This window comes from Platalea leucorodia, assembly GCF_965183815.1.
Source record: "Platalea leucorodia genome assembly, chromosome: 5".
Taxonomy (NCBI): Eukaryota; Metazoa; Chordata; class Aves; order Pelecaniformes; family Threskiornithidae; genus Platalea; species Platalea leucorodia.
Window position 1 is genome coordinate 89,957,431 of NC_138827.1, and position 22,970 is coordinate 89,980,400.

A 22,970-nucleotide genomic window follows, 5' to 3' on the forward strand; every position below is an offset into this window, starting at 1 on the left:
CCATGATGGTGATTAAGGGTCTGGAGCATCTGACATAGGAGGAGAGGCTGAGAGAGCTGGGACTGTTCAGCCTGGAGAAGAGGAGGCTCAGGGAGAGTCTTATCACCATGCATAAGTGCCTAATGTGGGGGGTAAAAAAAGACAGAGCCAGACTCTTCTCCACAGTGCCCAAAACAAGAGCACAAACTGAAACGCAGGAAATTTTGCTTAAACATAAGAGGAAGTGGGTTTTTTGTTTTTTGGTGGTTTTTTTGGTTTTTTGTTTGTTTGTTTGTTTGTTTTACAGTGGGGGTGGTTGAACACCAGAACAGGTTGACCAGAGAGGGTGTGGAGTCTCCATCCTTGGAGATATTCAAAGCCCAACTGTGTTGCCCAGTGCTGGGCAACCTGCTCTAGTTGACCCTGTTTTGACTAGGGGAGTTGGACTAGATGATCTCCAGAAGTGCCTTCCAACCACAGCAATGCTCTGTTTCTAGGAATAGTAACACTGGAGTTTGAAATACACAGTGGTTTTTTGGTTTGGTTTGGTTTGGTTGGTTTGTTTTTGTTTTTTTTTTTTTTTTACCCTTCCCATCGAGTTCTGATTTTCTCTAAATAGGAAAGGCTTAATAACACACCCCCTACTAATTCTTGCACAGAAACAGAAGCTGTCCACTTGTGGCTCATAAAAATGAGAGACCAACACATGAAAACACATTTGTATCATTTTTTGGTTGAGATTGCTGCCTCCAAAGAGACTACAAATGAATCAACTGTGTCAGAAACAGGAATTATATATAATAGACCAGTCATTAACAGGTCCAAATGACAGGGGGCGGGGCACTTATTTTTTAGATCAGTCACTTTTAGTGGAATGGCTTGGCACTGAGCAAATTCATTGAGTTCCTAGTTTTGTAAAACCACAACGTAATAAGCGTTCTTAAAAAAAATACAGACTTTCAGCAGCAATGGGAAATAATAGGGGGAAAATGCTCCCTTTCAATGGTTCGTAAGGGTGGCAGTTGCCAATGTTATTAACTTGCCAAATGGCCTCAATTTGCAGGACACAACAGGGTTCGCAGAATGGGTATTTTTAATAAATACTTTGCTGGGAGCTGATTTCCGGTTCTCTGTTCAGCAGTGAAACTTTCACTTCACTGGAAATTATTTTTGTCAGCTGGAAAAGGTTATTTTCTGGTGAAGGCTGACCCACAGGGGTTACCCAAAGAACACCCAGAAATAAATCGTACTGAGGATGATTTTAATGAGGTATTTCTGTATTGAGTAAGTGGCTATACTGTGACTGAGGATGTGCAATTAAGACACATCAGCCTCCTTGGCTCTTCACTTAAATTTTTTGTAGGGTTTTTCTTTCAGGGCTGGAAGAAGTGAATGAGGGTGCTTAATCTGTGTTGCACCTGATAAAATCACAGAAGACTTTGGGATGGTGTTTGAGCCATTAAAAGGCTGTGTGTTGTTCTAAGCTGTTAGTGGGAGATGGTACCTGGGTATTGTTCCGATGCAAAACAAAGAGAGTTCTTGGCTTCCAAGTCAGGCAGGAATCTTGACATCATCGCTGTCTGATGGGTCATCTCCTGGCCATCAGTAAGAAGTAAGAAAGAAATCAGATAGGGATTTCTTCAGCAGTAAGAAATTAGATAGGGATCATGATTTTTCAGTTCTGACTAAATCAGTCCTACCCATCCCTATGTGTTTCATCAGCAGTGCATAAAATGCTGAGAGCTAAAGCAAACTTGCATTAATTTTACCCGCAGGCTTTGTTCACAATATTAATCATTCTGTATCCTGGTATGCTCCTTCTCTGTCTTTTCACAACAAAACCCACCCAGTTTCTTCTGTCCAAGTTATGCATCAAGGAATATACAACGACAGAAAAGCACTTAGCTGAGATTCCTTGCCAGAGTGGGTTGCACCGTGTGCAGAATGGGTGCAGACGGTGTTTTGGCTATTAATGCTAACAGCTAGCCGGGCCAGCGTGCTCCTCCAGCCCTGCTAGCTTGCTTGTGGGACCCAAGCTGTCATCAAAAAGCTGTTCTTAAGAAAGTGGTAATGTTTCCTTTTCATCCCTCCCATTTTTTGAAGTAAGCAGGGACGAGGCTGGTTGCACTGTATCTCAGCCTTTGCACAGGAGGGTTTGGTGAGATAATGCTGTGTTCTGGCGAAGCTGGACTGCTGTAACACAGCAATTTTGACTGACCTTGAGGTTTCAGCCAGCGGCTGCTGGGCCTGAGATGACCAGCCTGGGTCTCAGTGCTGAGCAGACCTGCGTGGCATAGTTCTGTATGAAGGATGCACGGAGGGGGCTAAAATACTCAGCAGTTGAGTTAATGGGTCCAGATGCACTGAGCAAAGGAGCAGCACAAACGAATTCAGAGTCCCATGATGGCCTCGGACTGGCTCCCACCAAGAGGTTTTCCCGTCGCTTGCAAGCACATCTTGTTAAGTTTTCATTAGGAGGCTGTATCAAAGAGCCTGAACAAAATGTGCATGTTTGTAAATGAAGCTTAAGCTATCAAAAAATTATTAAAAACATGCTGAACAGAAAGAATCCATTTCAAGGCAAAAACCCTTGCAGGAAGGATTTTCTGGTTGTTGACTGAGGCAGAAGCGAGGTCTGGACCCTCTGATAATGAGGCTTTAAATCCTGCGTGGGCTGGCACTGCAGAATTTTGATGTTAGCTTTGCCGCTAACTGGTTCTCTCCTGCATTAGTGGTGCTCTTGCTACAGGCTCGCGTTAGTGAGGTGCATTCCTGTCGGTGTAAACGGTGCCGATGCCACAGAGCCCATTAACAGCCTGGTTTTGATAGAGGATGGATTTATAGAGTGGTCTCTGCAATCAGGCTGGCAGAACTGCTCTTAGCCCCAGTGTTTGTGTCGAGGATATTAATTAGCACCGAGAGAACAGTTCTAACTGCTCTCAACTCAGAAGTTGAAGCACTTCACAGGACTGCGCGTAGCCACGACCGAAGTGCTCAGAGGTGGCCGTCGTGGAGCTGTAGCATTAAACTTAAATTTGTTGGGGTGATCCAGCTCCTCTTGTTTTGTAAAACAGCATTGATGCTTTAAATCTGTCGTAACCCTAAAATGTTACTGTTGCTTGAATTGGTGTGAAGAATATTACCTGTATGTAAACAGCTCAGGCTTGTGAGAAGGGGAAGAGGAGGGAAGTGCATACCCTTGCCCCGTGAAATTCTCTCCTCGCAGACACACAGCTGGGTTGGTGCAATGCCATGTAGCCTGCGTGGGGTATGTTAGGAGACATTTAACTATGAATATGCCACCCACCCTTCTGCACTGTCGTCAAACCCATTTTCAATAAGACAGATGCTTTTTCTGGTGACGCAACATTATCATAACAGGGGCTGCTTTTGAGCCTCACTTAACACAGGTGTAATTCAACGGTGCCTCCCCCAGCCCTCTGCCAGACCTCTGCTAACTCAGAGCAGTTTATCTTCTGATTACCAGTTGCATCCACTGGCATGTTAGATAGCAAAATGATTTTGTTTGCTCTTTAACTATGTTTGCAGTTAACCAAGGCAGATGCTGACTTGGTTCACTGATATTACAAGCTTCATTTGTGCCACGCGGGCCAGGGACACAGTTTATCTGGAAACAGGTCTGCTGGAACTGACACTTAAGTTTTGTTCTGGATGTAACTATTGCTCTTTAACCCTTTCTGTCCAGAGGTGGCTTGCTGTACAGCTTTCCATCTTAAAGGATTGCTTGTTGCCAAATGCCAAGTGCTGTCATGTCATTTGTAATTCACTGCAGTCAGTCATATCCTTGCCTTTTGTAGCGGATAAAACAGTCCAGGAGTTTTGTGCTGAGTCTTTCTCCTCTTCTCACCTTTGCAATTTGGCCTGTTCTGATGACTTTGTTGCTGCTATTGCAATTGTTCATGTCTAAAGCTGTGGTTTCCAACGATTTGGTTTTTGTATCCCTCATCTCCTCTGTATACCCATAAAGTGCTACAAAACAAGAGTTCAGATAGCTTGGAAAAAACCGCAAAACCCACCAGCAGGCTGTGAAATTGGTAGTAGGTTGCCTGTTGTTGTTAAGAGTAGCAAGGCAAGCCCTGGTTGACCTGGTGCTTAACTGAAAACCTCATGACCTTTTTCAAATCAAAGGACAAATCCCCCTCCTCTCAATTACTAGTATCTCGTATCTTGGAAATATGATTAAGCTATGTGTCAGGTCATGTCATAAAATGAGCTTTGGTTCCAGATATTCAATTAAAAGGCCCTCCAATTCTCTACTGGTAGAACAAAAGCGAATTAACCTTTCAGTAACATCTCCAAATGCCTTTCTCAAATCTGCCTGTGGATTCAGTAACTTCTGTAGCTACATGAATTGTGTTGGTTTAGGCAGTATAGCCATTTTCAGCTCTTATCTGTGCAATTACTGTCTGTGGCCTGTCTTTTCTTGATTGACCAAGTAATATTCTTCTTTTAATTCTAGTTAATCACTTGGAACTCTTGAAGTGGAAACAGGCTTTGCTTTACTCTGCGGTCTACAAGCTCCCGGGTTTGCTTTGATAGCTTTGCAATGTGCTGCTTTCACTTGCTTAGAATTGCAGTTATTTAAAAACCAATAACGGAGGGCAGTATCTACCCGTTATTTAGACGGTGATGATTTCAAGCAGAGATGGGGAATTGGAAAGTCATTCCCTGCTCTGCACTTTGCACACCGAGGGCTCCATCCTGCCACGTGCTGAGCCCTCAGGGGTTTTTTTGCAGTTGGATGAATGGAGTCGGCACCTTGCAGCCCTGCTCCCCACCAAGCAGGATTGTGAACCCTAAGAGTCACTTAACCTCTTCCTGACTCCATTTAACCTTGACTGTAATGACAGAGGGGGATAATCACCTCTGTCTCTCTTAGGGGCAATCTGAAGCATAATTAATTGATACTAGTTAAAGCATTTGAGATCACCCGTTGAGAGGTACTAAAGGAAGCTGGGGGCTGACGGGGGAGCAGAGCCCTCCCTCATGCTGAGGATAGAGCACAGACAGCACAAATGCCACAGTCTCACAAATCACTGGGCTTTCAAATCTTCTCTAAGGAGTTGGCCAGGACTTTGCTATGAAAATACTGACAGTTTAAGTTAGTATATTTGATATGGAAACAGTCTGCAACATTAAAACATATGTACGTTTAAACTATCTCTTTGAAAAATCTCATGTAAAATATATGCACACTGCTTTGTTATTTGACTTACCAGATTTTATTATGCACGCATGGAAACAACATGGGTGGGGTTATACATCATTATGTATTAATGGTGGGCAAAAAGTACAAGGTAGTGCTTTCTGAAGTCGAAATGCCTGATCTGCACTGGTGTAGAGCCATTCTAGTTGGGATGCTCAGGTTAGGGTCAGCAGGGGCTGTCGCCCTCGCCTGACCTGTGGGGCAGTGCTGGCATGCTGCAGCTCCCGGCCGCTCAGGAGACGGTGATAGAAGGACAGCAAAACCATATCACCTCTGCAGCAGTTTCAGCTGAGTGATGTGAGTCAAGGACAGGCTGCAGTCTGATCAGGTGGAGAAGTACTGTGTGAAAGCATCTTTTTTAGAAAACCATTTCCTTTCACACTAAAAATCACTGGTGATGGGGAATGTGAATTTCGTGTCTGAATTTGAGCGGCTTCAGCACGCAGCCAGCTCTGGAGGTTACTTAGCCTTTGGCACCCAGCTTGAATAGCTTGTTATAATGAAAACTAGACTGACTTTTCTCAATTTCTATCACTTCTTAATCTTTGGATTTAAGCTATTGACTTTGCCATGAAACGCGCCTTCCAGTCCTGTTATTTTTCTTATGGGTCTTCTGAGCCCCTCCAGTTTGAACTCGTTCTTGATTGTGGACCCAGAACTGCAAACAGCATTTTGGAGGTGCCAGGCATAGAGGCCCTCTCCATACCTACATAATATTTACATATTCAGTGAAGTTCCTTTTGACAACTCCATAATTTTTGTTCAAAGCTATCTTGCTAGTATTGTTTGGATTTCTTTTGCTTCTAATACATTTAAAGCACCTTATATACTTAAAACATCATTATTACCTCTGCTGACTGTAGATACTGCTTTGATGTCCATTTGCTTCCTTTATCTATTTTGTACAAATTGTTAGCTTTTGATTTACTTTCATTAAAAACAGCTTCACCTTTCTTCTATGTACTATGCTAATACAGCTTCCACTCTTTTAAGGAAACTGAATTAACCTTGTCCTGTTCAGCTGTAGAGAGGTTATATCACTGGGCTTTGTAGTTTCAAATTAAACAAAGCATGAAGTAACTTAAAGGATGTTTTTCATATTTAAGCAAGTAGGAACGTGTGTTTTTTGGAATGAGAACTTGATTCCTTTAGGCAATTCTGAACGTTTCACACAATTTTATTTTAAATGTAATAAGGTGAGTATTGTCCAACCGGGTGCATCCATTTCGTGCACTACTCTGGAGACATCTTTATAATTGCCATCTGCTCCTAATACTGTTGTACATTGAAGTTTTAAGAATCTCTAAATTTTTCTTTTGACTTTCTATCATCTCTAAACAATTCACTTGGTTAAAAAAAGAAACCCTGTCCAATGAAAAATTCTGCATTTGAATGTAATAAAGATATGTAGGTTATTCACTTGATTGTTCCATTGCTTTGAAATCCTCTTTGCATCCCTTCTGCATCCCATGGGACCCTGCAATTATGGGAAATGTTTACCATTCTGAATACAGGATATTATTTCTGTGGATTTATTGAATTGCTACCACAACATATGCTTGATTACTCTTACGTTTGGGGCAATTACTCTTATGTTTGGTTTTTAATATCAGTTTTTCATCTTTCTTACCTTACCTGACAAATGGGTTTATATTGTTTTTTCCTCAGTCTGCTTTTTGTTTAAAAAAAAAAAAATTAGATTGCAAGGTGAAGTTTTTCTATTTCCCCGTGTGATATCTTTGTTTTACATCATGTATACAAACATTTTGTGGCATCATGTTGGAAACCACATCCAGCTCAACTCTGCAGTTCTTTATTTCTTCAGAGTCCTCAAACCAGTGTTTCTCTGAGGATGAAGCCAGCTTCTGTGCTGGCCTCTCCAACACCTTTCTGTGCCCAAACCAACACTGGCTCATTGGTTCTCTCCTCAAAGACACCCAAGAAGATGCTGAACCGTGCGGTTGTTCCTGCTATCAGTAAATTCAGTCCATGGAAAATAAGCTGGGCTATATATTTTCCATCACTTCATGTCCCAAAAGACCCACTAGCTTTCCTTTAAATGACTTTCTAATTAGAGGAGATTTAATCTGAGTCCTTCTCCCCCTCAGTGATAATGGGTCGGAATGAAGCCTGCTTGCTTGCTTACTTGATTTCCCTTGTCTGCTGTTCGTCAGCCATTCCTTTTGAATTTTTACCCACAGAAACCATATTTTTCACGTACTGGATCAGTCAAGAACTACTTGGTTTTCAAGGTGAGGAATCTGACGGTGCCCGCCATGACTGTACTGCAGTGTGCCTTCCCAGCCCTTACCAACTTTATGGCATGAATGGTGGAAAAAAAAGCCTGTAGAAAATACTGTGTTCATGTAAAATTTTAAATTTGTAGTGCGAAGGCAAAGGGAACTTAGAACCCCTCTGTTGCAGGTGTTCTTATATGGATCCATGGACCTGTGGTTTAAGCAGGCAGCCCTCATCCCCGGCAGGCTTCAGCGGTCTGGCAGAGCAGAGACCACCACGGGCTGCATGGGGGGGCCTCCAGAGTGCAAAATTTTGAGCACAGAGAGGTGAGAACGCCTGGCCAGAGCTGTAATAAAGCTGTATCGTTTGCTAGGTCGGAACGGAGAATGGCCTTAACACATGCTACTGCGTGTGCATTAGATGTCAAGCTCTCTTGCTTCCCTGCCAGGTGATGCACGTGTGTTTCTGCATTCGGAAACGAAGTTAGCTCGAGATTTGCAGAAGTGATTAGAGGCTTTGAGCGCCAGTGCTGGGATCCTGTGGAAAGGCTGGATGTTCCAGGAGCAGATTTCTTTCAGATTTCTCAAGTCAGGCACAGGAAATTACTGTTCAGTTCACATCTGCTGTTAACCCTGTTGAGATCAATTTGACAACTATGTAAAAACGAAGAAAGAAAATCGGTAAAGCAAAGCCCTGCACCTATGCTAGAAGGCTCTGCTCCCAGAAGTGCTATTTCCAATGCTGCTCAATTGAAAGTCCACCTCTTGGCCTTGTAGGAAGCCTGTGCACCTACCACAGCACCCAAATTATTCAACTAAAGGGAAGAGGAATGAATCTCCCCACTTCTTTAGTCCATAGTGACTTACTGTCCTATAAGTACTACTGAGAAGGGGCAGGACCTTTTGATTCTTGACACCTTACCCACACCTTCAAATGCCACCAGTTTAATCTCTTTCCATTGCAGCCCATCTGGAAAATCCTTTGTAAGGAACCTGCACACTTCCTATCCTCATGTACAGTGCTCAGTACATTTCCTTTCTTTGCACTTTCAAATCTGGAAGATAGCGTTAACACTTAAAATAAACGTGTGAAGAGGGAATGGGGAGAACAAGTTTTCCGTCTGTCAAAATGAAGACATCAACCTCTGTTTTTATTTTTTTTTGGCACGTGTGCTTTAAATAGAATGATGGGGTTGGGTGACTTCCAAGTGTTTGCTGCATTTGGCAATTCTTCTAAGTTGTAACAGATGAAGTTCTGCTCTTCCATATGATGTGCTCCTTCCCCCTTTTTCAGTAACTCCTTGAAACTCCTTGGGAATTCAGCGTAGCATTCACATCTGTTCCATGGATGGATGTCCAAAGCTAACAAAATGCCTACTGGACTTGGAGTCAGCTCTGCCAAAAGCCATATGGTTGTGTTTTAGTTTTGCAAGCACAGTGCAGTAAAGAAAGGAGGTTGGGCCAAGAGAGGAGTGAGGGGAGGAGGGATGGAGCTTCAGATCGGTATATGAAGGTAACTTTTTGTCATTTGCCATTAGAGAGGGAAGATGAGAAGATCACAGAGAAGAGGAAATAAATACTGTGAGCAGAGGTTCCTTTATCGGTTGTTTTGAATTACATGGTGCTCCTCTCCTCTCTGTGGTGTTGTTGACCACAACCTCAAACCACGTTTGGTTTTGCCTGCCTTTTCCAAAATGCTGTAACAGTTTAGATAATCGTATGCTTCCTTTTGGCCTTAAAAGATGTGCGTCTTTGCTGAGAACCACACTCAAAGCCCTTCTCAATGCCACCTATTGAACACCGTGCAGCAGCATGTGCAGTGGTGACTCGCTAGGGTGGAAGGGACATTGAGCAGCTGCTGATGCTTCTCTGAGCAGTCACCAGCTAAATGGCCACTCGGGCTGTTTTCCTGCCATCTGTTGGCCCCTGTAAAATGGCAGCTTGCATTTTTAATAGCCGGTGCACTTCTCTGTGTCTGAAGGAATATGCTTCTTATTTGCTGAATCACGTTTTGGTTTTCTTGAAGTGTGGCTCATGGAGAGCTCTTACCTGCTGCAACTTTAGTGGAGGCTTAGAAAGAGGCTTTACCAAATGCAGGCTTTACTGTCCTCTGCAGATCCAGCACCCACGAGGTGGGAAACACATCGACTGATGTATCATAAGGTGTTAGAGGGGAATAAGAAGATGTGAAGTCTTGTGTTTCTCTTGAAGTATCTTTTATTGAGGCTTTGAAAGTTGCTGTTTGGTGAAATCTGAATTTCAAGATCATAAGCAGAAAGGGGAATGTGAGAGGTTTAAGTTTTTTAGGAGCCTTTATGTTTTAGTGTAACAGTTGGAAGTGCTTTCCAGTAAACTGCAGCACGTAAGCATGTAGACTAGAACAAGTATTCTTGTTTTAGGGGTGCCTGATTTTTCTTGTTTTTTGGTCTCTGGAATTCTTTTTAGATGTTGTCACCAGATCTGATTTATTTGTATAGAGCAGTGTTAACAAGTCAACTGAGGCAGTCACCCCGCAGTACAGGAAATTATCCAAGACGTGTTGAGTCAGGCTTGACCCAAAGGCTTTTCAGTATCAGGCAAATAGGATAGGCAAGTGGTGAGAGAGAAAATGGGTCACTGAAGTGGGCTGATGGACACGGGAGCAGCCTGGAACCCTAGCCGCCTCCTCCTCCACCTCCTCCTCCTCCACCTCCTCCTCCTCCTTTTCTTTCTTGACCATTTTCTCCCAGGCAAATGCCAAGCAACTCAACAAAGTGAATACTTTGCAAGCTGCAGAGGACCTGCGCTATCTCCCACTGAAACAGCTGCCATCAGAATAGACTGTCATTATGCTGCTTAAAGAGTTTGAAGCCATTAAGATGGATTTGCAGAAGTGCCTCAGTTTCCCAGGAAATGCCCCTTTGACTTTCAGTATTCTTAGTTACTGCATAGACTCTGTGTATTTATACAAGTGTGTCATTGCAGTGCTTTCAAAATCCTATTCTGAAGAAAAAAATACTCTAAAATTCAAAGCAGTGCATGTAAGCAATGAAATTGCATTTTGGTGAAGATGAAAGGGGTGTGCAGCCTTTCCTTTGTGGAAAGGGGTGTGCACTGTTTGTGCACAGATATTGTTTTTCTTGTTGGTTAAAAGAGTGAGCGCAGTTTATGAGAGGGTGGCTGCAAGCCTCCTAAGAAGGCATTTGTTCAGTACTGACTTAAAAGTAACACAGCCACTTGTTCATAATTGTAAAATACTGGTAAACAACAGTAGCATAAGCTGTAATTGGCACTTGTGAGCAACTCATATGTGCTCTGTTCTGTTCCTATCCAGAAATAATAGCTGGATGAACTCTTTTGCCTTTGCTAGCGTTATACAGGCTTAGACAGAAGTATGTCCATTCCTTTTTTGCCTGCATCTAAGCAAAAAAATAGTGTCCTGAATCTTTGCTTGGGAACAACCTCTTTATGCTGTGTTTGAAAAAAGTAATTTGTTACACATATGCAGGTACTTTCCTTTTCAAAGCCTTACTTAGTATTGATATTTTGAGAGTAGTTGAGATCAGTTGTAGACAGTAAACATTGCTTCTGAATTAAGAGCACTCACATCTGAATCTTGAATCGAGAGAGCGGTTCTTGTTCCCCTTCTGTGGCTTCTTCTGAAATGTTTGAGTAAATTTAGTGTACGGTTAAGCAAGGGATGAACTGGCCTTTTGTTCAATGCTGTGCTGGTACAAACAAGTATCAGCCCATCTCCCACCCAAAGCTGTGGGGTTCTTGTGTGCTGTGTCTGTAAAACTCTTCTGGGGTTGCCTGTTTGTGGTGAACAGGAGGAAGGTCTCCAGGAAGGCCAGGAGCAGTCGTCCTAACCTGGATCTGGACCTCTGCTCTCCATAAGTGAAAGATGTGTACCCCATTAGACTTGCTTTTCTTCTCCCTTGTCTTCCCGATGGCTTGGCTCTAACACAGGCAATTCCCAAACACTTCTAAATGCTCCTGGCGACTTCCTTCCCAACTTCCAACCTCCTCCTGTTCACAACTGTGCTGTTTTTATTCCTGTGTCCAAATGTAGCTGGTATCTGTGGCAACAGCAGCAATAACCTACATGGTAATACCCACGAGGAGGTACAGCAGCAGGGAAACGGTTTGTCCGTTTGTGGCTAGGGATCTTAAAATGCTCTTAAGGGACTGGCAATAGAGAGAAGCCCCCTGCACCGTGGTCCCTGTATGGGATGTTGTGTAACTGTAAGCATACACTTAAACTGCTTCAAGTCAGAGGGATTTTAAATGCGTGCTTAAGTTCATGTAGCTGACACATGGTTTACAGATGCCTTGTCCCACTCTTCCCAGAAGTGGAAAACTCTTGTCTAGAATTATTTTGAATAGAAATTTTCCACTAATTCACCTTGTGTCTTCAGTTTGCCCCAGTATCTTATTTACAACTAATGTTTATGCTGTTTTTTTCTTCCTGTGTCAAACAGGGTGTCCCCACTGTAAAAATGCCATTCCGCATTTTACAACCGCTGCTGAAGTCTTTAAAGAAGATCGAAAGGTAACTTGCTGTTAATTATTTCTGAGATACTTAAGAATGTTTTTTACCATTTGTACTTTATAGGCTTTGCTTATTGATAAGGTGGTAGGCTTGTACCTAAAGTTGCTGTTACACAAATAGAATAGGTTCTTAGGGATTGTATCTTTTTTGGTTAAACTGAGTTACACTTTTAACCTATTCTGTTTTCCTTAGTTTGTTGTCTTTTCTGTTTAATTCTTTGTGTAAGAGTTCTTTTCTATGAAGCAGAACACATTCTTTCTCATTGAAAGAGTAATAAAAGATAATTTACATCATCTCCATTCCCCTTCAACTTTTGTCAGCCGTTGGGGTGCATGTGGAGAAACCACAAGTTGTGTGACAGTCCTGAAGACATCAATCATATAACTAATCTTTGATTGCATAGGATAAATATATTTCTGTAAGTGGGATGACTTGAGTCCAGGATGTCGGGCCCTTCCAGGACCCTCGTACTTCTGCCCTGAAAATAAATCTGATGGCTGAGGCACACCATTTAATTTCCTTGCATCAGCTGAACCATTTTGACTGAGTGCGTGCATATGTGGGATTCAAAAAAAGCACCTGAGCCACTGAATTTAACCAGATAACTAGCTAGAAACCTGCTTATTATCTTTGAGTGAACTATATTTCATTCTGATCTCCGATTTTGTTCCAACTTCACGATTGCTTTGTGTTTAGGTGTGGCATGGAAAAGATTTGGCAATTTAATAGGGAAATTGCTCTCGGCAGCTTCCTGAGGAGGGGACGTGGAGAAGGGAGGTGCTGATCTCTTCTCCCTAGTATCCAGTGATAGGACGCGTGGGAGGTTTAGACTGGACATAAGGAAGCATTTCTTTACCGAGAGGGTGGTCAAACCCTGGAACAGGCTTCCTAGAGAGGTGGTCGATGCCCCAAGCCTGCCGGTGTTTAAGAGGCATTTGGACAATGCCCTTAACAACATGCTTTAACTTTTGGTCAGCCCTGAAGTGGTCCAGTAGTTGGACTAGATGATCGTGGTAGGTCCCTTCCAACTGAAATAGTCTAGTCTATTCTATATTCTATTCTAAATGAAGAGATAATTTTGTAACAGTTATACCCCTATTAATCTTCGTGCAACTGTAACAGAAGAATTTCTGTTGTGTTTCTTTTCTTTTCCTCTAATTTTTTCTGTAACTTACAGAAGATACATCAGATTGACAAGAAACAAATCATTCTTGTATCATTGACTGCATAAAATTAGAAGTCCATCACTTATGCCCTCTGGCACACAGAAGATTTAGAGGCGTGCAGTTTCCAGTTCTCTTACTGTCGTAAATTTGTGTGCTCAGATGCCTTTTGGTTACTTGGTTGTTTCCAAGATCTCTGAGAAAGTATCCTTGTTTTCTCACTTTTCTGGTAGTTCCCAATGAAGCCTCTCTTTCTAAACTCATTAAAATTTCAGTCAGAGGAGATGAAGCAAATGTACCAAACAATGTGAAACTTGCTTATTAGAGCCCCAGGATATATTAACAAGCAATCTGAATCATGGCGCAGTGTCTTGGACGCGGTGGTGGTAAATGCAGGCTTGTGAAGCTTTCAGTTCAGACTGCAGGTTATGAAAGGACTCCAAGAGCAGAGCAGTGATTGACAGTTGCAACTCTCGACTTCAGTTTAAGGCTGAAGTGGGGAGGTATAAAATGTAATGAGTTGGAACAGGAGAGCCAGTAGGGAGTATTCAGGCTGGTACAGTTTCAAAGAGGTGTGTGCAGTTAGGGAAAACGATGTTATTCCACCCCGGTGACTTACGAAAGTGCCAGGGACTGATTATCTGGGGAGCCCTATTTAATTGTGTACAGCCATAACCTGCCAAGGTGCTTCTTGCTGCCAGTTTGTGCCCTTGTAGAAAAGAAAATAAACCTGTTTAAGACTTCAGAAGGGCACATGGCTGTTCCCACAAGCAGCACTGGGCATATTCCCATGTTTCAAACTGGGCTGAGCCTTCAAACTTTGGCTAATTCATAGTTCTGTAGGGTTTCAAACTTCTGTAAAATTACTGCTTAACAGGAAAGAAGTATTTCTTCTTTCAAAAACAGGGAAAGATAACTAATTTTCATTTTTAGTCTGCAGTAGTGTCTTTTTTTTTTTTTCCCCCTGGAGAAAGGTTTTTTCACTTTAACAGAGTATGGTAGCATTTAAACTCTATCATCTTTTCAATAGGGGTGGTCCTTTAATTAAACATGTAATTCTGCAGGAGCCAAAGAACAATCAAAAACATTCCAGCCTTGAATTGGTTATAAATGGTATCTTAAAAGGTATCCTTTGGGAGACTTTGAGTCTTTACATTGGAATTTTGAAGATGAGCAGAGCTTGAAGCTGTTAAATACGTGTCTTTGGCTCTGCAGATTCACTGTAGGGGGGTGGGTTTGGTGCAGAAGCCCCCCCTCCCCGGGGGCTGTGTGTAATGCTGTGTGCTTTTTCATCATCTGCACTGCTGGAGTTGGAGTTTAAAAACGCAATGCTTGGAACATTGGTCCCAAATGTCAGTTCTTGTTGGCCACATCACTGCTGGTGGTTTTAGCAGAAATCCCCAGCCTGCTCGCTTGCCTAGGGCAGTCGTGTGGCTATTGCAAAACACAGCCCTGGGTGTAACCCATAAACCAGAGCCTCCATGTCTTTCCATGTACCTGGAGGAATTCAGTGCCAGTAAGACCAGGTCAGTGGAGAGGCTAGTCCAGTGAAGCAGTTAGCATATTGCTTTCAGTTATTTAAAAGGGAGGGGAAAAAAAAAAAAAAAAGAAAAAGGGGAAAAAACAGCCATCTGGAGCATTCTTGCCTTGGGGCGCTGTGGTCTTTGCATACAGCTGCCAGAGGAAAGCCTTTGGCCTGTGCTCCACAGCTCGAGTTTTGGCAATGACCAGTGTACGTCAGAAAATGCAAATGTGAGGATTGTCACTTTGCTGAACAGATTGAAGAGCAGGAAGGCATGTTCACTAACTACTCCCGAGACTCTTGAAAGGGCACCAGCTGAATCTTCAAAAAATCTGCATTCTGCCTTTTGGCTGATCCTAAAGTTCAGCTCGAAGGAACTGATTTGTGATGCTCCAGCTTGCATTTGCTGAAGGAAAGCTCTTGACTCCTCAAGGCCTCTCAGTAACAAATCTCTGGAACTCCCCCAAAGGGGCTGCTGTTTGACTAATCTTCTCCATTTTCACAGAAGACTGTTCCTGTACAAATGCACTGACCTAAATCAGAGCACTGCAACTGGTTTCTGGTGGGTTTGTACAGAAAGAGCTGTGGCAGAGATTGCTGGAAAGGGTGCAGCTAAGGGGGTGAGTTGGGGTGCTAGTGGGGGGCTGAAAGACAGCAGTGAAACTGGTGAGTCCTCAATGTGTATTGTGAACCATGGTTTGAACCATGGTTTAAAATCATATACCAACCAAATCAGTGTAGAGAGTTATCTAAATGAGTTAATATTTTAGTTTGGCCAAGAATTTGATCCCTGTTTGCTTAAAAAACATGTGTTGAATTTCTTTTTAATTAGACTTATTAAATATGGTGATGTTAGCACTGTACATCATGGTGCCTACTGATGGATCTTCCCTTTGCAAATAGGCCTGCTTTGAGAACAGCTGATGAATTGCAGCTATGGTAATGCTGCTATGGCACATCAGGGCAGCTAATAATGAATCTTCCATTTGCAAGGCCTTTCACTTTGAGAACAGTAGCTGAATTGCAACAAGCTTTAGAGGCCAGCTCGTAACTGCCGTTAGGATCCAGAACAGGTAATATAAATAGAAACCTATGGAGTAATCATAGAGAAGAATGTGCATCTGTCTTATTCATAGATGCTTTTAAGACATTTGGCAACAACAGACTTTTTTTTTCTAATAATCAGGTAATTGTCATCTGGAATTGACTATGTTTTTAAAATGTTGCTTGGAAGCATTCTTTTCCATGCTGCAATTTTACTTTTATTTTAGTTTTTTTTAAGCTTATCATATATCATTCCTCTCTTAAATCAATATTCAGTTAGTTATTCACTTCCATTTTCATAACAAAAGTCAATATTAGCTCCAGCAGAGATTTATTTCCTTGAATCAATAAACCAGTGTGTGGCAGTACATATTTTAACAGGAGAGCAACTAGGATTGCAGAGGGTACTTTTGCTGTGTCATCATATGGTGACTGGGAGACAAACTGTTAAAATTAAAGAGGTTTAAGAATAGAAAGGAGGAGTTACCTGGAAGGTCAAGGGATCCCACTTTCAATTTTCTACACATCTATTTGAACCGCTGGATGTAATTGTGTTCCTTACCTGCAAGATCCCTCTAGAGCAAAAAGTTATTTTGGAATTCTGCTGGAAGGGAACTGTGATTCCTGATGGATGATTAGATGATACTGCAAGTACTTATTTTTCCTTCTAACACTTAAGCAGTAAAATAAATAAGGCATCATCCTTCTGTTACAGTTGAGGCACATGGAGGTCAATGGTCACATTTTCAGTGTAGCTCCACTTCTATTTAATCACCTAAATGAAAAAAGTTCTGATTTTTGCAACAGCTCGGCGTTTGTGATCAGACCACTTCATCTGAACAATATGCCATGCTTTATTTCCTTTTTTAAGAGCTCTTCAGAGCTGGTCATACATTGCTCACGATCTAATGCTGCATGGAGTTAAGTTTGCAACTCTGTAGTTAAGCTCCCACTTCTTTGGTAAAACCATGAAACATTGCTGTGGGACTTCCCTTTTCAGATAAAGGTATTTTCCAGTCCCAGATGTTGCTAGAGTCGTGTTAAATTATACTGACTGTGAAATCAAGGAGAAATGCATACTAATCTGGTATTATTTTTGAATTTTTATTATTATGCATAATTATTATGCATTCTAACCTGGTATTATTAATTATTATAAGCTGCATACCAGTTGTGAGGAGCTACCAATAACATTAAGAAAGCTGGATGTACTCCAAGGAACTTCCTCTGGGGCCCACAGTTTCTGATTGACTATCTTTTCATTTGATAACTATTCTATTCCTGCTGCAGCTGCTGAACAGGATGGTGATAAACCTGAACGGCATTGCCTCTGGAGAGAGAACTTGTATATAATGATGTATTGTCAATATCTAAGGCAGCGCAGCTTTGGGTTATGGAGAATCCATAACCCCGTGGAGTTTTGTGCGTGTTGCAGATATTGCACTTAGGGTTTTTTCTTCCTGAAATGTTTTTTCAGTGGATTTTTCCCTCTGGTTAGAGGAAAGTTAGGAAAGCTCAAGAAATTAAATTTTAGCCCTAACAATCAAAATCTCCATAAAATCAATCTTGTCTTCAGAAAGCTGTTACACTGGATTTTTCCACAATGGACATACATATATATACACACACGTGCGCGCGTCTTACACCAGCGTTAGGAGAGTTTCTTGCTCTCAGAGATTTTTTAGAGGTTTTTTTCCTTGATGAGAGGGAATTCATGAGGGGTGATGCCAAGTGTCGTGGCTCCTGGATACATATCAGGGATGTCTTATGCTTAATCTGTCTGAAATTTCTGGTTGAATAAAGTTAGTTAGACAAGGCAAAGCATATAGGTCTTGCTAACCTATGCTTTCCAGTGATCTTCCATGTAACTTGTTGCTGCTAGTTGAATATGAAGATCATTTCTGAGAGTAATATTCTCCAGAAGTCTTTAACCACATTTTGGTAGAGGTTTTTTGGGTTGTTATTTTTCCTGACTCAGTTTCCTTCTTCAGCGATGCAGAAAAACTGATTGTTGCTAAGAAGATTGAGAATGAGAGGAAAACCTCCCTGCAATGTATCACTGCTCACTTGAGCCAGGACTCAAGCAAAGCCTTTCTTTTTGTGGTATAGTCATGAAGTCATTCACCCTAACTGAAAACTGCTGTAGGAGACTTCTCTAACAGAAATGGAGTTTAATATTCATGGTCCATGAAAACACAAACAGAACGAAGCAAAGGGCATCGGTGCTGTTTGCTGAAATTCTGGTATGTCTCGGAGTTCAGCTGTCTGAAGTTGATAGAATTGAGATTGGAATTGGTCCTCAGTCCAGAAGTGCGTTTTGCTACAAGTGTTTTTCAGCATTAATTTTCTCTTCTTGCAGTGCACTATATTTGATGCTCCGCTGTGAGACAGGCAAGACAATTAGGACTATGATGCTATGGTAATGAGTGCATAGAGATGGTAGCAACCTCTATATTTAGGCTGCCTTAACATTTCTGCTCTAAAGTAATCACTCAAGCTCTCCTAAGTACTCTTACTCAGCTACTGTTGGCAGCAGGCATTTGAAATGCAGCCTCGGAAACAGTCTTGGGAATTAGATGCCTCTCTCTGAAATTTTGCTCAGGTCTGTATGAGTTACAAGGCTTTTGAAAATTGCCATTTCTCTTCTGTCACTGGCTGTAAAAATAACCAAACGGGAATGTATGTTCTGAAGAGCTGGGCTCAAAATGACATTTGCAGGAGCAGCAGTGGGTCTGTGGGGGAGCTTGCATTAGGAGCATTTCAGAGAATGACAGACCATGGACATGTCCTCCAAATGCTACTCCAGATGTACATGTCCCTCGCCGTTAGTCTTGTAAGGTTAGGCATAGCATTAGGCTAATGTGACTCTTGTGGTCAGACTTAGACTGGAATCTTTGTGCATTATGTCAGTGCACAACAAATGCACAGATGGACCAGCTTAGATTTCCATGTGCTGTATCTCAAGTAGACTACTAAGCATTTCTTTCAGAAGCCACCTCCTTATAGTCCATCAGTCATCTGTTTTGAGGCAACAAGTAAAGATGTGCTCAACAAGGTGAACAGTGGCTTATAGCATTGCGTTCCTCCACTGCACCCTCTCCTCACTCACAAAAGCCTTTTGTAAATGAAATTGGGCTCTTTGCTCCAACCAGAGCCAGTCTAGATGTTTTCAGAGAGTTACAAATAAAGAGGGCTTCTCTTCCTTCCAGTGTACTGAAAACTAATTTTCTTAATCTCCAAGACAGTATCTAAGAGCAGAAGGGTCATCAGTCACAACAGTTTCATGCCTCAGACCAGCTACTAAGATCTGGATGAGTGCACATATACCCTCCCCTTTTTCTGGCTGTAATGTCTCCCTGTGTGATAAACAGTTTTATTTATTCTTCCTGTTCTCAGGGAACCAGGACTTCCAGTATTCTTTCTGCATTAATACTGTGACATGAAATAAATGTTTATCTCCATTGTAAGCTTTCTTTTACACAGAAGTAGCCAAGAGGGCTCTAAAGTTTGGCTGGCTGCTAAGGTCAGGAAGGCATAAATACTTAGATTAAACTCTTTTGCAGTGTATTATTCCTAACCTTTCATTTTAACTGGCCCTGAATGAGTAGGAGTCTTTCTGTTTACAAAAAGAAAAAAAAAAAAAGTGTGATCATATGTGTTTTTAACAGCTCTCAAGAGTCCTGTTTCTCTAATAGCCTTATTAATGTTTAAAATGGGAAAACAGAAACCAAATATTTAAGGTAAGAATACTGCTCACTTTATATAGTGCTTTCCATCTGAAGATAGACCCAAGCGAGATCTTACCGAATATTGTCTTGTCAGGCTTTCAAAGCCAAACCAGAACAAGCAAATTAACTGAAGTTGGCTTTCCCCATCTCTTTAATTACTGCTAGGATAATGAGATCAGGTTTTCTCGTTTTGACGGTGTCACCATGAAACTGGAGGGCATTGTGGAATATTAAGTGATCTTTTAATTATGGAAGAACAGTTCAACTGCAACCCTAAAGTCATGCAAGCAAAAGGTATTTTGATCAGATTGTTTGAAGGAGGCTGTGGAATGGAAATTTCAAGTTAAGATGTGTCTGCTATGAAATTAGCACTTGATACATTGTAACCCACAATTGCAAAAATTGTTCCTCTAATTTGTTTGGTTTTTTACACAGCTTGTACTTAAACCTGCTTGCTCTTCAGCAGAGCATGTCATGGGGCTGTGAAGGCGAACCTGCGTAAGCAGCAGCGTACGTTCAGAGCCAGCACTGCCGCTCGCAGGAACAGTCAGTGTGAAATCACAGCAGAGGGCCCGGCTGCTTTAAGTAGAAGCCTATGAATTACATTTTGCTTTAACATCAGATATGTTAAGTGCAGCCCCTCCTCAGTACTTCACAGATTGAGGTTTCAAACGTCAAATGCTCTAAACTAGGGTTAGCCTGAGCCGATGCTCTGGGGCTGTGAGGTTGTGCGTCCTCACTCTGCCTGTGCTGAAGCAGGCAGGGACGGAGGGTGTTGCTCTGCTGCCAACAGGCTGAGAGCATGGCAGGCTGTTTCCTACTTGGGGTTTGTTTGTGTGACAGTAGCATCTAGAGGTTTCAAAAGGAATTAAAGCCCACATTGCTAATGGCTGCACATAACATACAGTCCCTACCTTAAAGGATAGACTGAAAAAAGACAGGAAAGGAAACATAAACCCAGGCTGAGATTGCAAGCGAGCAGCCTTCTTTTCTACATGCGTTACTTGGTAGACAATGCTCTGGCCTCTCACCCATCCCTGTTTGACCTTGGGAGAATTGAATGGAGTTTACAAAAGCTATTTGGGGTAGAAATCCTTAATCTGTTAATAGCCTGCATAAGTGACCAGCCATGTTTGTCCAAGAATAGAAGAGGTAACTTTTCCAAGCATTAGCCCCGCCGCAGGAAGGAGGTTGGGTGAGGTGGGTCATTACCGTTATCAAAGTCACCCTGTCACTGTTCACCACTTATAACCAAAGTGCAGGAAAAATATTGCAGCGTGACAGAGCTGTGAGCACCGTGCTTGGATTTGGTTTTACTAACGCAGCCTCTGGATTTCCTCTTTGGAGTCTAACGCAGTGCTCGGCGGGGAGGCCAGGACGGTGATTTTCTGCTCTGAGTTGAACACGCCTTGCAGCTGCATATGCCAGGTGCTGTGCGAGCAGCGCAGCGTCTCACTGGGAGGGAGCAGGCTTCTGCGCTTCCATTCGCGTGGCTTGACCTGATGACCACCCTCTGATCTTCCTCCACAGCTGAGCCGTTACAAAAGCCGTTGTGTTTTTGGCAGAAGACTTGGGTCTCTCCTAGTGTTAAGTCTAAGCTGCAGCAGCATAACCATGAAGTAGAGTCTTGCTTTGTCTTCTCCTGCCTCATGCTGATCTCTTGTGTTTCAGATCGCCTACGCTGCAGTGGACTGTGCCAAAGGACAGAATCACGACCTGTGTAAGCAGGAGGGGGTTGATGGCTACCCCACCTTCAACTACTACAACTACGGGAAATTTGTGGAAAAATATACTGGAGAAAGAGGGGTAAGTGAAAGCAAGAGTCGTCACCTGATACAGGGAGGAAGGTCTCCTCTACCTGTACTGCCTTGCAAATGAAAACTGCGGAGTAAATTTTTACCATGCTGGAAGGATGTTTAACTGCTTCTCTTACTGTCTTACATGGATGAATCATTGTGTACCACACCCCTGTATATCTCTGCGTTAGGAACATACTTGGTCTATTTTAGGAATGTGAGAAGAGGAAAAGGGAGTAGATTTGGTAATGCTTTGTTGTGTATTTTATTTTTTAAGCTGAAGTCTGCAAGTGAATTTGGACCGAGTGAAAGCGAAGGGTTTATTGCATGGGCTGCTGCTAGGTACAGAAATGCCAGAAAATACAGAACTTACTCCTATCAGTTCTGGATCTGGATCGCGCATATACTGCAAACGTGTTACGGGTCCACCAGGCTGCCAAATGGTGACAGACCATTGGTTTTATAGCAGGGACAAAGCTGTCCTTTGGAGACTTGGGAGAAACTAAATATCTCATTTGCCCTGAATCAGATTGACTCTTGGAGCTCAGGATGTGAAGGACAAATTGTGCCATCTAGCCCATGGGCTGAAGTTTCACTCTTTTGTCCTGCTGTGGCCAGCTAATTATATGCTATGAGTACAAGGTGCAGAAACAGCATAATGCCTTCCATGGTTGTAAAGTGCCTGAAAATAAGGGAGCAATCCAATTATTTGTGTGCGTTCTTTGTCACAACCTCGTAGAGGGAGGTAACTCCTCAGCAGTGATTGATTGCCTGGAGAAGCTAGGGTCTGCAAGAAAAACTTGGCGTCTTCACGCCATCCAGTGATTTTGATAAAAGAGCCTTGCCTGAAAGTTATTGCTGCTATTACAGCTCACCAAATTATAGAGAAGCATAAAAAAAAAAAAAAAAAAAAAGGCCAAATTCTGAGGTTCTTTGTCAGTCAGGATCTTAGGGAAGTCTTCATGGAGCTTCGCCTCCCAGTTTTCTCCAGCATTAGGACCCCAGTAATTACCATTTTATGGTGCTGATCCAGGCGTTGTTACAGATACTGTGTTTAGTTCCGATTGTGGATCTTTTCTTAAAAGTAAAGATGGGCACAGTAGCCAACAATTAAGTAAAATTTCAGCTGCAATTTTTGTGTTTCTAACCCATACTTAGGGAAATGATATATGAAAGGAAGGATCTGTGGTGGCTGATAAAAAGAATTTAGCAAGACAGGAGTGCTCTGAGGCCACAGCAGTTGGGAGATGATTATCCCTATGCTGGAAAGTGGACTGACTAATCCCCTGCGTGCAGCCAACCCTTTCTTGGGTAGAATTAAATTACCCAACAGGAACATCACAATCTTTCTGCTGCTGACAACTGTGTTCCCCCTCCACCTCTCCTGGGACTATGGTCTTCTGCTTGTGCAGTATCAAATTAGGTTTTGTTATCTCCTATCGTGGTAACGTTGGAGGCAGTGCTTAGCACTGTGCCTTCCATGGAGTTTCCAGGTCTGTTCACAAATCTGTTTCAGTAACAAGGGATTGCGCTGTTAAAGGACTTCTCATCAGCATGACAACACCTTTTGAACCACCTTGGCCAACCACCTACTACTTTGCAAAAGAAATCTCAGGAAAGAGCAGTGGGAGCCAAGGAATCCATTTTCCGTTCCCTGATTCTGGCACTGAATCAGTAGATGTCCATGAGCATTTAGTTCAGTGTGGTCCAGCTGGTGTATCACTATTTCACGTGGGCAGGGAA

The 22,970-nt window shown here is 42.4% G+C and overlaps 1 protein-coding gene across 1 annotated transcript in view; it reads left to right on the forward strand.

Moving 5' to 3' along the window:
- Positions 1–22,970, forward strand: part of PDIA5 (protein disulfide isomerase family A member 5) — a 102,967-nt gene that overhangs the window by 77,413 nt on the left and 2,584 nt on the right. The window contains exons 15-16 of the mRNA XM_082312218.1: positions 11,904–11,974; positions 21,103–21,237. Of these exons, the coding sequence (XP_082168344.1) occupies positions 11,904–11,974; positions 21,103–21,237 (206 nt within the window). The remainder of the gene's footprint in view (positions 1–11,903; positions 11,975–21,102; positions 21,238–22,970) is intronic.